General features: G+C 25.6%; 1 protein-coding gene across 5 annotated transcripts in view; it reads right to left on the bottom strand.

The window, feature by feature from the left end:
- LOC100210184 (sodium channel protein 1 brain) overlaps positions 1 to 15,078 on the bottom strand; it is a 68,309-nt gene that overhangs the window by 41,941 nt on the left and 11,290 nt on the right. For all 5 annotated transcript variants that reach the window (XM_065816302.1, XM_065816305.1, XM_065816306.1 and 2 more), the window contains 6 exons: positions 11,453 to 11,581; positions 7,195 to 7,286; positions 6,809 to 7,006; positions 6,632 to 6,680; positions 3,302 to 3,446; positions 210 to 347 (listed from right to left, as the gene is read on the bottom strand). In XM_065816302.1, the coding sequence (XP_065672374.1) occupies positions 210 to 347; positions 3,302 to 3,446; positions 6,632 to 6,680; positions 6,809 to 7,006; positions 7,195 to 7,286; positions 11,453 to 11,581 (751 nt within the window). The remainder of the gene's footprint in view (positions 1 to 209; positions 348 to 3,301; positions 3,447 to 6,631; positions 6,681 to 6,808; positions 7,007 to 7,194; positions 7,287 to 11,452; positions 11,582 to 15,078) is intronic.

Here is a 15,078-nt window from a genome sequence, read left to right as displayed (position 1 = left end):
TAGCCCATAAATCTGGTTTAAATTAAAAGTTAGTCCATTAAAAAATTAAAAGTCCATTAGTTTTAGTTCAACTTATTACCGGCTTATTATAATGGCTAATGTGACCCCAAGCCAGTGTCATCGGCTTTGCATATTGATACTGAGGATTAATAAATAAATATGTAATTGTATTTAAAAAAATTGTATTTAATAATTTTAAAAAATCTTACAAAATCAACAACACATGTAGTTTCATGTTGGTAAGAAAAAACCACAACAGCAAGGATTAGATTGATTAAAAAGAATGAACCAAAAAATATAATCACAAGAAAATAGAAAATATACCATGGACCTAATGCAGAAATAACCTAAAATTAAAAAAAAAAACATTATTTAAAAAAAAATTGTTTTTTAATAATCTCAAAAACTACTTAATAGATGACTTATAATTCAAGTAATAATAATATTTAATATAATACATAAATTATATAAATTATATAACTACATAAATTAAGTATAATACATAATTTAAATAAATTAAAGTTATTGTGAAATATCCAATATAGTTAACAAATAAAAAATTTAATTTATCTAATTTTTATAACTGATGTGGTATATTACATACAAATTATTTTTAAAATGCCACCATTTAAATTTAAATATTATATTCTAAAATATATCAAATAGTCAAAACAAAGTACTATTTGCGTGGAACTTTAAATAAGAAAAGTTAAAGGTGTAGAAAGGTGTATAATATGTGTTCATATATGTGTTTGTATGTATGTTTGAGTATGTGTGCTTACATATCTGCAGAACAGGTGAGTGCTAAGAAAACCCAATAGTAAAAAAAAGTGCCTTTAATGTTATTTTTAAATAAAAAAATCATATAAAAAAACTCTTATAAAATGCATAAATGTGGACACAGCGTGCTAAATTGGCTGCTAGGTTTGTGATGTCACACTATGAAGTTCAATAGTAATATTAGGATTATTAAACAAAAACAATTATGAAAATGTTAAGAACTAAATATTAAAAACTGGCACTAATCAAATCTATGCGCCTAAGAACATGAATATTTCTATAAAAAATAAATAGAAAATAATATAAAAATAATTGAATAATTTTGTAATTTTTATATTAAAAACTGCTATTTTCTAAATGTTACAATAGATTTATATATTACAAAGTTTCATAAACTTATGCTTCATAATGATCATTATCTTTACAATTCCAAGTTGCAAACTGGCTTTTCATTATGCAAAATGATTAATAACAGCAAAGAACAACAACAACAACAAAATTTTCTTGCAACTACCCACGCCACCCCACGCCACCTTTTTTGGGGTCTGCGTGCTAATAATAAGTAGTTTTTCTAATACCTTAAATGTGATTTTTAGACTTTCTGTTTTAGGAATAGTAAATATCTACATACTGAATAAAAAAACAATTAACATAACAAACATAAATTAACATAACGAACATAAATTAACATAACGAACATAAATTAACATAACGAACATAAATTAACATTGTATGTATCATCAATACTGCGCGCGAAAATGGTGTCAGGTTTTCCTCTTGATAAAAAGTACGCAGAATGCTCCACTAAAATGGAAGAAATTCTCGAATCATCTGAAAATTTAACGCTTGTCAGAGATGGTTGGTCGAATATTGGTGGCGATCATATAGTAAATATTTGTATCAAGGCACCAAATACAAAACCGTATTTCTATATTTCAATCAACACATCGGGCATAATCCAAAACGCTGCAGCTGTTGCGGGTACCATCATTGAAGTAATGACTCTTGACCCAAAAAAGCTCAGAAGCATAATCATTGACAACGCTCCAGTAATAAAAGCTGTTTGGAAATTAATTGAAGAACAATTTCCGCACATCTCGACGTGTGGCTGTGCAGCACATGGTATAAATCTTCTCATTAAGGACATTTTGAGTACTGTTAAAAGTTCAAAGACATCGAATGTCCTTCTGACAGCATAAGAAGACTTGAAAATTATGATGCTCCATTATCTTTAGTACTATTATTTTGGTGAAATGTACAAGAAATTCACAAATAAGGAAATTATTCAGGAAATGGTTATGAAGCGCTTCAAACTCCTTATCACCTCAAATATCAAATTGCCTTTATCTTGATACCAAAGTAGCTGCAGAAGGATTCTATTTTGGTAAGAATAAGACTAACATAATCAATTCAATTTCAGAAACCTCCAAAACAGATTCAACAATTGCTGCGACAGTTGAAAGTGAAATAATTGAATTTGTTTGAGAAATGACAGAAAATAGAAGAGACAATTTTTAAATAAGCGCAAAGAATTATTGGAACATTGTTGGTCCTGAGAAGTACCCAGCAGTCTTTAAAGTTGCAAAATCTATTGTTGAAATGATTTGTTCATCAGCAACAGCAGAGAAAAATTGGTTGATTATCTGATTTATTCAAAAATTAGTTTTCATATATACCAATAGTGTTTCGTTGGATTCAAATGACAAAAGTACAATACAAAACAGAAAATCAAATAAAAAATTACTTCTTTTAATTTAAAGTTGCCTGTATTTGATTAAAAGAATATTTTCTTCTTATTTGATAATATTTATCTAATTTCACATACCATTTATCTGTCAAGTTTGTATGCGCATCATATGCATATTATGCGCATAACTTTTGAATGGTATGCGCATATATTCGCTAATATGCGCATAAGTTCCAAACCCTATAAATTAGTCAATAAAATAAAAAAATAAAAAAAACATTCATGTTCTAAAAATAAAGTTTTGCGGTTATTTTATAAAAAGCAATTAAATTGAATCAGTTTCCTCAATTACTTTAATGGTTTTTGCTTTTATCAATTTAAAAAATGAAAACAAATGAAGTGTCTTTTTTTACCATCCCAGTAAAGCACACTAGTGGGGTCTAACAGGTTTCCATAATTACTTTTTTTATTGACATAATATGACATATGAAAGAATTAAAGCAATATTTTACAACCGAATCCCTTGCACTAACCAATTTTTTAGATCAGAACTATTTATTGTGATACTACCACTAGACAAATTACCATCCAAGGTTGATAAACTCCTCCAACCCTTACCAAAAAATAAAGGGGTTTTATATATGAGATTTCGTTTGCCTAGGTAAGCTGCTTTTACTATGGCTAAAGAGCCTCATTTACCCTCATATAGGATCAGTTCAACTCAGGTTGAAAAATTTTAACTATTGAAAATGGTAGAAACAATATAAAATGCAAAATATAAATAACAAATAAATAACATTTATTTAAAGTTAATGCTTTAAAATAAAAACATACACCTATATAGACATCCTCCCAAAAATCACGGTTTATAATTTGAAATGAAGTAAGTATTGCCCAACCAATGTTATCAAAACTTGTAAAACCATAGTTAGGGTTCGGTGCAGCATTTTGTTGACATGTAAAATTTTTTGGGCAATTTCTACAAAAGGTATATTGAAATATAATTAATAATAATAACAAAAAAGTATTGGATAAAACAGGATAAAAAAATTAGCAAAATAATAATAATAATAATAATAATAATAAGAAGAAGAAGAAGAAGAAGAAGAAGAAGAAAAAGAAGAAGAAGAAGAAGAAGAAGAAGAAGAAGAAGAAGAAAAAGAAGAAGAAGAAAAAGTAGAAGAAGAAAAAGAAGAAGAAGAAGAAAAAGAAGAAGAAGAAGAAGAAGAAGAAGAAGAAGAAGAAGAAGAAGAAGAAGAAGAAGAAGAAGAAGAAAAAGAAGAAGAAGAAAAAGAAGAAGAAGAAGAAAAAGAAGAAGAAGAAAAAGAAGAAGAAGAAGAAAAAGAAGAAGAAGAAGAAAAAGAAGAAGAAGAAGAAAAAGAAGAAGAAGAAAAAGAAGAAGAAGAAAAAGAAGAAGAAGAAGAAGAAGAAGAAGAAAAAGAAGAAGAAGAAGAAAAAGAAGAAGAAGAAGAAGAAGAAGAAGAAAAAGAAGAAGAAGAAGAAAAAGAAGAAGAAGAAGAAAAAGAAGAAGAAGAAGAAGAAGAAAAAGAAGAAGAAGAAGAAGAAAAAGTAGAAGAAGAAAAAGAAGAAGAAGAAGAAAAAGAAGAAGAAGAAGAAGAAGAAGAAGAAGAAGAAGAAGAAGAAGAAGAAAAAGAAGAAGAAGAAGAAAAAGAAGAAGAAGAAGAAAAAGAAGAAGAAGAAAAAGAAGAAGAAGAAAAAGAAGAAGAAGAAGAAAAAGAAGAAGAAGAAGAAAAAGAAGAAGAAGAAGAAGAAGAAGAAGAAAAAGAAGAAGAAGAAAAAGTAGAAGAAGAAAAAGAAGAAGAAGAAGAAAAAGAAGAAGAAGAAGAAGAAGAAGAAGAAGAAGAAGAAGAAAAAGAAGAAGAAGAAGAAAAAGAAGAAGAAGAAGAAAAAGAAGAAGAAGAAAAAGAAGAAGAAGAAAAAGAAGAAGAAGAAGAAGAAGAAGAAGAAGAAGAAAAAGAAGAAGAAGAAGAAAAAGAAGAAGAAGAAGAAGAAGAAGAAGAAAAAGAAGAAGAAGAAGAAAAAGAAGAAGAAGAAGAAAAAGAAGAAGAAGAAGAAGAAGAAAAAGAAGAAGAAGAAGAAGAAAAAGAAGAAGAAGAAGAAGAAGAAGAAGAAAAAGAAGAAGAAAAAGAAGAAGAAAAAGAAGAAGAAGAAAAAGAAGAAATAGAAGAAGAAGAAGAAGAAGAAGAAGAAGAAGAAGAAGAAGAAGAAGAAGAAGAAGTAGAAGAAGAAAAGAAACTTAAAAACTTAAAAGCCAGAAGTGTTTCAGAGTTTTAAAAGAGATTGTACCCAAGATAACTGACATAAGTTTTATTCTTTGTTTTTGTACTGCTATATATTTTCTGTTTTATTAGATCTATAAAGTTGTTTATTTTATGAATAAGTTTGTATACATTACATAAAGTATATGTTATATATACATAAAACCACAAATTAAAAAATTCATAAAACATGTCTTTAATTAAAAATGTCTTGTAAACACACAGGACAAAAGTATTAAAATCTAGAAAACCAAACAAAGTTAAATTATAGATTACTGTTAACTTAAAATTTAACAACAAAAGAAGTTAAGTTAAGAACAGTTAAGAAGTTAAAGGCAACCAAAAATAAGCAAGGTTTCAAGCCTAAGAAAAAACAAAATAAATCACCAAAACATTTCCGTAACTTTATTTCTAATGCTTTAACTATAGCTCCAAAAGTGAATGAGCTTAAGTGAAAAAGTGAAAAGTTATGAAATTAAAATTGTTTTTTTTAATAAAATCTTTTTAAAAATCTTTTATATACCAATGAAAATCTTTTATATACCACTAAAGTCACATGGCGCACAATCAGACTTAATACCATTGTTTTGGCAATGATAAATTAATAATTTTTATCCAATGTCTACTTGATTTCTGAAATCTTTTTTTAACTTTCCTATTAATCTTATTTACACAATTATTAATTGCTTTCACACCATTATTTATCTCCTTTATTAGATTATTCATCACTTTCACACTATTATTTATCATTTTTTTATATCATTATTTACCTCATTTATTAGATTATTCATCTACTTAATGTAATTATTTATCTCCTTTATATAATTATTAATTTCCTTCATAAAATTTACAATTTTGAAAAAATAAATTTTTCAGCATTAACTTTTTAATTTAACATAAAAATTGAGAATTATATATATGGTTTTTTGTTTAAACAAAAAAATAAAATAAAATTTGTTGCATTTAACAGCATGTGATTTTCTTAAACTCTAGGATATAAAGAAGAAGAGGTCACTCACTGTCTAAGAAGAGAAAAATATGGTTAAAGTAGATGAGAAAGATTAACTTCCTGGTACATGGTAGACAGAAAATTAAACCTAAAACATAATTCTATATAAAAATACTATTCATTCAACACTTGGATTATCTGCTTGCAATATAAATGCCCTTTATGAGTATAAAAAAAGCAACCCTGAAAAGATAAAAATTAATAATATGGGACTTGAGAATTGAAAGTTAAAATCTTGAAAATATAAAGTTGAAGTGTATGCATAAGTTTTCTAACAAGTTCACAATGAAAAATGTACATTTAAAAGCTTTGAAATGTTTCGATAGAATTTCAAATTTTATTTAAAAAGTTGTAAACAAAGCAACAAAATATGAAGATTGGCTTAGTAACTAATAATACAGCAATTTAAAAAAGGTTTTAAAATTAAGAATTACACAGAAATTTAGAACATTTAAAATGATAAACCCTGCTTAGTGTCATAAAAATTCCAAAAGATTCAAAAAGAACTATGAATCACAAAACAAAATTTTATGTGATAATTTTCATACCTGTGGTGCCCCTCAACCTTTTGGAGGTAGATGTATAAAGAAAGATAAAAAAAAAGAAGAGAAAACCCAGGTTATTGTAAACTTAAGTATTCATTTACAAGATTGCACTGTAGGGAGAGAGTTTTTTGGTCTTAGGAACAGTGGAAACAACTCTCACTTGTGAAAGTAATTTTAAAAATAATATCATTGGCTTGTTTAAATTGTTATGATACCAACTACCACTATGTATGCAAATAATAAACACCTATAAAAAAACTGCAGGGTAAATCTTTTTAAGCAATGCTGTAAAAAAATAGTGTTAAAAACTATTAGACAATAAATAACTTACAATGAACCGCTATTATTGCCACAAATCTGAATACCATTATACCAGTTAGCTTTTTAGAAGAAAAAAAGGTATTATAATATTGATTACTTTATGTATTATAATTAATGAATAATTTTGAAAGAAAGTAAAAATAAAGTAGTTTCTAAAAAATAAAAAAATATAAGAAAAAAAATTTACATGAGTTTTGAATCTGCACAACCCAAGATTCAGAACTGTTGTAAACTATTGCATTCAAAACACATTTTTGACGAAAAACTCCAGCAAAAAGTTGCAATCCAAAGAGCGCAAAAATACAGACAAAAAATGTTGTTAAAATGATTACACTTGACATCATTGCCATGGCATTCAGTAGCGCATTCACCATAGTTTTTAATCCTCAATTATAACAATATATTCATTTGCAACAACCATTGTAAAGCAAAAAAATATCATTAATATCATGAAATAATTATCATAATTGATATCATAAATATCATTAGGATAATTAAAAGAATAATAACAAAGATAATTAAATACAATTTGCATAATTAAAAAAAGTTGTTCCATAAAAAAAAATTAAAAACCTTCTATTGAAGAAATCGTTCGAAGAGCTCTGAGTACTCGAAATATACTTATACCAGACAAGTTTGCCACTCCAGGTAACAATGTTATGTAGCTAAAAAAAATTTAACTAGTTTTAACTGTTTCAAAACTTTTAAATAAACTTGTTTGAATTTACATATTTTAGATTAATTTATGATAATTTATGATGCTTATAACTGTTTAAGCATGAAATTTTATTCATTTATTTTTTACTTATGTGTGATGATGTGTTTTTAAGTTAATATATTTTTAATGTATGTATGCTGACTTTACATGTTTAATAATAGTAAACGTATGATGTACGTTTACTATTGTTAAACATGTACCCTGCTTAATTTGCTATATTTTTTCAACAGTTGAATTTTTTTTATCTTTTTATTTTTTAGGTTTTTTATTAAACTAAGGCATACCTTAATGCATATATCATTAACTTTAATTGTTTGAAACACATTGATTGTAGTAGGATTTGAATTGTTGGATTGAACATTATTTTGAATGTTATTTTACATTTCATATTTTATTATTAAAGCAAAAAAAAGTCATGAAAAAAATATCAATATAAAATTTTAATTCAGGAAATCTTAGGGTACTTCAGGTAATTTTATAGTTACATGATTTTTCAACTGAGGTAAATCAGTTTTATAAAAGATCCTCCAGCTTACAAATTTTTTGCTAATATCTTTTATATATTTATATATATTTATGTATATATGTATATATATATATGTATATATATATATATATATATATATATATATATATATATATATATATATATATATATATATATATATATATATATATATATATATATATATATATATATATATATATATATTAAAGAAAAACGCGAAATTTTTTATTCTTGACATGTTTCGTTGTTAACTTTAAAGTTAAATTTTTTTTATTCTTCTATTTTTAAAACATGTCTTTTAATGACACAATTTATTAAATAATGGTGTAAGGGTTTGTCCATAAAGGACGTCAAGTAGAATTTACATAATAATTAAAAGTAGAAAATTGTTGGCTCACTTCTCCGAAGTGATTTTCATTGAACATAAATCGCTATATTACTTTAAAAATTGCCATTTAATGCCCACCATTGAAAAAGAAACATATATTCAAAAGAATTAAAATGAAAGTGGCAATGATATATTAAGATTAAAAATAAATCAAGTATACTGTTCTTAATAATATTTAATTAATATACAATGATTATTTTATAATATAAATGTATATAATTCTTAATATATCTTTGGAAATCAGAACTTAATTTGCTGTGTCGTTGTGAAACTACTCTAATTTTGTGTTGATTTCATATTTATCTTCAATATATGTTACAGGCGGTATTTTATTTTTGGCGCTGTCTAATCAATATAAGCAGCGATGCAGTGGAGAAGAAAAAGAAATAATATAAAAAAAGAATCCCATGCATTGCCGGAACACATTTTAATATCATTTTAATATATATATATATATATATATATATTTCTTGAGCAACATAATAGCAATCAATGTGAACATATTTAAAAAAAAAACACAATATTTTTTAAACTTGACATGTTTCGTAGTTAATATACTACATTTTCAAAAGGTTACAATTACAATTTAAAACTCTGGATATAAATATAAACTCAAAATTTGAAGACATTACAGAGAAATATTAACAGAAAAATAGAATTGTTACAAACCAATAAAAATTATTATACAAATAATGATACTATAAATAGCAAAAAATAAAATAAAAATAAAATTATAAGTAAAATAAGAAAAAAAAACAAACTAGATAGACAAACTTATCATAATGAACAGTTTGTTTATTTAAAGATTGGTTTTCCAATTTAATATGGAGTGCTTCTTTAATTTTCAATTTGTTTTTGTTATGAGCAGTATCCAAAATTTTTAAACAATTATAGTTACTTAGATTTTTACAATTAACAGATGAAATTAAATGCTTATAAACATTAGATGAACTAAAATTATTAAACAACGGTCTTAATTTTGCTCTACTGCCAGTGTTTATAAAAAAGACAGACGTTTTTGCTCAGTTTGATAGCATTGCACAGTTTCTCAATACTCAACTTAGAAGCAGTGATTTGGAACCTCAACTTAAAACCAAACTTTCTATTTAGCGAACAACTATGTATATAAATACACACCATCTGAAGGCTGTCTAAGAAAACACAAAATATTGAAGAGACTAAAGAATAATGAAAGCATTATAATCACAAAACCAGACAAAGGGAATAATATAATTATTTTTAAGACTATATTAAACCTTTAACTAATATTATAAGTGTTACACTAAGTTTAAGGAGTTAAAAGACGATCCAACTATTAAAAGAGAACAATCTTTACGAGACTATTTTAAGAAACTTAAAAAACATAATTGTTTTGAAAATGATGCTTACAATAAAAGTTTGTCTATCTAGTTGTTTTTTTTTCTTATTTTACTTATAATTTTATTTTTATTTTATTTTTTGCTATTTATAGTATCATTATTTGTATAATAATTTTTATTGGTTTGTAACAATTCTATTTTTCTGTTAATATTTCTCTGTAATGTCTTCAAATTTTGAGTTTATATTTATATCCAGAGTTTTAAATTGTAATTTTAACCTTTTGAAAATGTAGTATATTAACTACGAAACATGTCAAGTTTAAAAAATATTGTGTTTTTTTTTTAAATATGTTCACATTGATTGCTATTATGTTGCTCAAGAAATATATATATATATATATATATATATTAAAATGATATTAAAATGTGTTCCGGCAATGCATGGGATTCTTTTTTTATATTATTTCTTTTTCTTCTCCACTGCATCGCTGCTTATATTGATTAGACAGCGCCAAAAATAAAATACCGCCTGTAACATATATTGAAGATAAATATGAAATCAACACAAAATTAGAGTAGTTTCACAACGACACAGCAAATTAAGTTCTGATTTCCAAAGATATATTAAGAATTATATACATTTATATTATAAAATAATCATTGTATATTAATTAAATATTATTAAGAACAGTATACTTGATTTATTTTTAATCTTAATATATCATTGCCACTTTCATTTTAATTCTTTTGAATATATGTTTCTTTTTCAATAATGAGCATTAAGTGGCAATTTTTAAAGTAATATAGCAATTTATGTTCAATGAAAATCACTTTGGATAAGTGAGCCAACAATCTTCTACTTTTAATTATTATGTAAATTCTGTTTGGCGTCCTTTATGGAAACACGAGCTCAGAAATTTCAGATTTCACATTGATTGTGAGTTCATTTTTATAATTAATATTAATTTTTTTTAGACACAAATTGCGTAGCAATTGTTTTAAAGAAAACTGTAAAATTACAATTATAAAATCTCAGCAAAAACAACAACTAATGTCGTTTAATAACAAAAAAACATTAATCGCAAGCGATTGCACGCAATCGTGGCATCAAAAAATACTAATAATTGTTTTTTCATTCATAGTCATAAAATTATTATGACTATGGCTTATTCAAACATTAAAATTTACTTTTACATTTTAAATTCAAGCAAGTAGTGACTCCAGTTTTCTTGATTTTTAAATTTTTAGTACCAGTTTGTTGACTAGATTTTAAAGAGGTTTGACCAAAATATAAAGGGCTTATTACAAGTATCACTTCAAAATTCCTATTTGTAGATATCCAAATCAGATGAAGTTAAATATAACTTCATCTTATTTGGTCCAATTGCTAAGTTAGCATTTATTAAGATTGTCTCTATTGTGCATGCCTTCTAATACTGTTGTCATATTTGGGCTAGTTTTTATAATAATGTCCTTTCTCTTCTAGATAAGGCTCAAAAGTGTACTGTAAATGTAGTTGGACTTACTCTAGCTGTCTATTACTTCTATTTTATACTATCATTTTAATTCAACTTTGTTTATCATTTAAACATTTATATTTATATTCATTTTATATTTATCATTTTTGAAGTTATTTAAATAATATTAAACAGCATCTGCTCACATAAAAATTTTGTAGATAAAACATTAAACAGCTTGTTACAAAAGCCTATATTATTTTAAATTTATCATTTTTTATACATTACCTGAAGTCTAAATAAAAATCAATGTAAATATTTATTCCATACATTAAGATTATCAGAAATTTCAAGCCAACTTATAAAATGTCTTTTTGTAAAAATTGTTTTTTTAAAATGCTAACTTTTGAACAATTTTTTATTTTTAACTTTTCAACTTACCCTAACACCACAACAATAAAGTCAAGTATATTCCAACCATCTCTTAAGTATGCATAATGGTGCAATAAAAGACCTTTTGCAAAAATCTTTAATATCATTTCTAGTGTGTATATACCAGTGAATACATACCTAGTTTAAAAACATCATATAATTATGCAAAATAACTATGGAACAGATTAGAAGGAGACTATAAAAAAACTAAAAAAATATTTTAAAAAATTGAACAAAACTAAAAATAAACAGGACATATTCTGAAAAATGTTTTAACATTTCAAGGACTTTAAATAATAGTACAAGTACTGATACAAACCTAATTAATACAACATACAATTATTAAATACAATAAAATAAAGCTATTAAATACAAAATAATAATAATAATAACAACAACAACAACAGTAACAACTACAACAAAAATAACAGTATTAACAAAAAATAATGTTAATAATAATAATTATTATAATTATAACAAAAATGATAATAATAGAATTTGTGTTGAATGTGTTGTATTGTCCTTAGAATTTGTGGGGCATTATTATATGGGGCCCTCAAACTAGAGCAATAAACCCCCAAAGGAACTAAACAACAATGTCTTGTTAAAAAGTGGTTTTTAAGAGGAGAAGAGATTACTAGCCCCAAATAAATTCTGCAACGTACTCCACCTCAGTCAGAGCCCTATCCACCAACAATTTTCAGAAATAAAAAAAAGTCAGGTATATTAAATTGAAATTGATTTTTCTTGCTTTTATACTTTTTGCATTTGGTTATAATACTGACATACAAGAATGACAAGGTTATTTGTTGCTCAATTGAAAGGGTAGCAAGTCCAGTCAAACGTTCCTGACTCATTGTTGATTGGAGGTAGTTCATAATTTCAACTTAAAGAAGCTTCATAAACGCATCATTGATGTCCAGAGACTAATATTGCAATGTCCTAATACTTTCTACCATTGTGCTTCTCCACAATGTTTCAAATAAGAGTTTTATTTACAGGAACATTTCTGTTTATATTTCAAATCACTTAAAGCTCATAAATTTGCTGATATAAACCAAAAAATGAAATGGCATCTACTGAAAACTTGGCTATGTTGCACAAAACAAAATTGAGACTATGGCATGTGCATAGTACAAAAAAAGCGCTAGGAATTTGTCCTGGTAACTTTTGCCTAAAGACCAGCAATTGACCCCTTTATGTTAGCACCATTTTCATAGCCTTATATTGTATTTTTACAGTATCATATCCTCCAAGCAATTTTACTAAAATTACTAAATTTTACTGACTTACTTTTAAAAAATAACAACTGTCACTTTTAGCTTTTTTTTGGTGATGATGTCTAGTAGCCTTTTGTTTTTTGTTAATTAATTGACAATTTACATAAAATAACATCTAAAATAAAAATATTTCTATAAAATTACTACTACAATTTTTAAAATTCTAATATAATTTTGTTTTTTTTAAGACCTAGATTGAGACTAGGGCTGTGAAAAATTCTGAAAATACCTGCCCAGGTACCTGTTGAATAAATAAGCAGGTATCCAGGTACCCGCCCATTCATTCAACATAATTTTTGTGAAAGTTGTTCTTATAAACAACAAAACTTTTGATTTGATAATGTCCTTTATTTAGAGATTTTTCTTGTATCTAAATTTTAATTGTGGGCGAGTACCAAGGTGCCTGGATACCTGTTAACAGCCTTAGTTGAGACTAAGACTTTTTAATTATTTTTTTCAAATAATATTACTGATGTAATGTTCAAGATTCACATGGTTCTTTATTTCTTCTTAGCTATACAACTAGATAAGTTTTTTTATTTGTGAAGAAATGCAATTTTAAAGTCAATAACTATCATTTTTACTGTTATTAATTTGACTTGAAAACATCAAGACAAAATATTGCATCTTTTTATACAATATTTTGTAAAAATGACAAACAAAAGACTAATAAAGTTAATTTAACTTCTTAATCAACATGAGATTATTTTAAAGTAACTAATCTATTTAAATCCAAAAAAATATTTTAAAACACTCATATTCTCTTTTTTCTACAATAAAAACTGTGTGACTATAATCTGTCATAAGCTGTGACAGATTATAGTCTGTGACTATAATCTGTCACAGACAATAATCTGTCACAGCTTATGACAGATAGGTAAATAATTGTTTGAAAGATCTTGAGAGGCTTCATGTTGTAACACCAAGATGATTTCTTTGCTTTCACTCTTGTCATTGGCATAGTCAATAGAGGTGAGTGCAAAAAAATATCTAACATTTTTATAACTTTGAAAGAAAGCTTAACAATTCAGGATTTTGCTACTTTGTTGTTAGTTGAAAGCCATCTTAAAGTTGTAAAAGTTGGACACGCTGTGATGAGTCGGACTTAAAGAAGTCTTCATTTGACATTCTTGGTTCACTAAAAACTTTTTTGCACTCAATTTTCCTTATAGTAAATATTTACAAAATGTTTCTTTTTAGCTAAACCTTAAAGTAATTTTGTTTTAAAATAACTAAAAATATCCCACATAACTCAAGGAGTTGTCCACCAGTTGATCATGAAATTTTGACAATTCCTCCTAGTGTTGCATCATTGTTTGCCACTAAACCTGATGAAACTTATTCAGCTGCAGCAACACTTTATGTGGCAAGCACCTTAAGATTTTATAGTAAGTCTGATTGTTTGTAGTCCCGAACAAGTCTTTCCCAAAAAATTAAGGCAGTCAACAGTCAGCCTACACTTTTTGTGATTTTTTGGAATTAAGCCTGATGCAATTTTGACATCATTAAACCTTAACAGGTCTTTTCTCCAAAAATATTTGATAAATCATGTTTTACAAATGCCTTGAAAAATTTAAATTAGGCCTGCTCTTTCATTACAAAGGTCAACTATGATTAGATGGATTTGAGAATCTTATTATAACTTATATGTTATTATTATTGAACTATTATTGAAGATGCCTTTTTTTTTTATCTTTCTTAGGCCCAATATAATACCCAATAAAACCCAATTTTTATCAATTTTAGTAAGAAGAATGTATAGATAATCACCATTTGTAAATCGAAAAATAAGTAACAGTTATTAAATATGCTTTTGTTCTTTCTTATTAAAGATGTCCAAAAGCATTATTAGACTTCAGTACAATATGATGCTTCTGGGCATCTTTAATAATTAAAAAAAAAAAGAGGGTTTCAGTACATAAAGTGACTGACTAAATAGGGATCATATGCAAGGATTGAACATTGACAAAGGGTTTGGACTGGGGCAGCAATTTTTTCTTTCCTTCTTTTTCTGAAAATGCTGTGTGGAATAAAGTAAGCAAAAAAGTCAGCAAATGTATATCTATTTATATATGCTATAGTATATATATGTATATATATATATATATATATATATATATATATATATATATATATATATATATATATATATATATATATATATATATATATATATATATATATATATATATATATATATATATATATATATATATATATATATATATTAGAGTGTGACATCTGCCCCTATATATTTTAAAAAAAATCTGTTCATATTATGAAGATTTTTTTTTGGTTCTCACAAGCAACTTTGTTCAATTTTAAGACCCTTGAACACTTACAGGGTCCCTAATA

Source organism: Hydra vulgaris, chromosome 13, assembly GCF_038396675.1.
Source record: "Hydra vulgaris chromosome 13, alternate assembly HydraT2T_AEP".
Classification (NCBI taxonomy): Eukaryota; Metazoa; Cnidaria; class Hydrozoa; order Anthoathecata; family Hydridae; genus Hydra; species Hydra vulgaris.
This window is presented reverse-complemented; position numbering and strand designations above follow the sequence as displayed.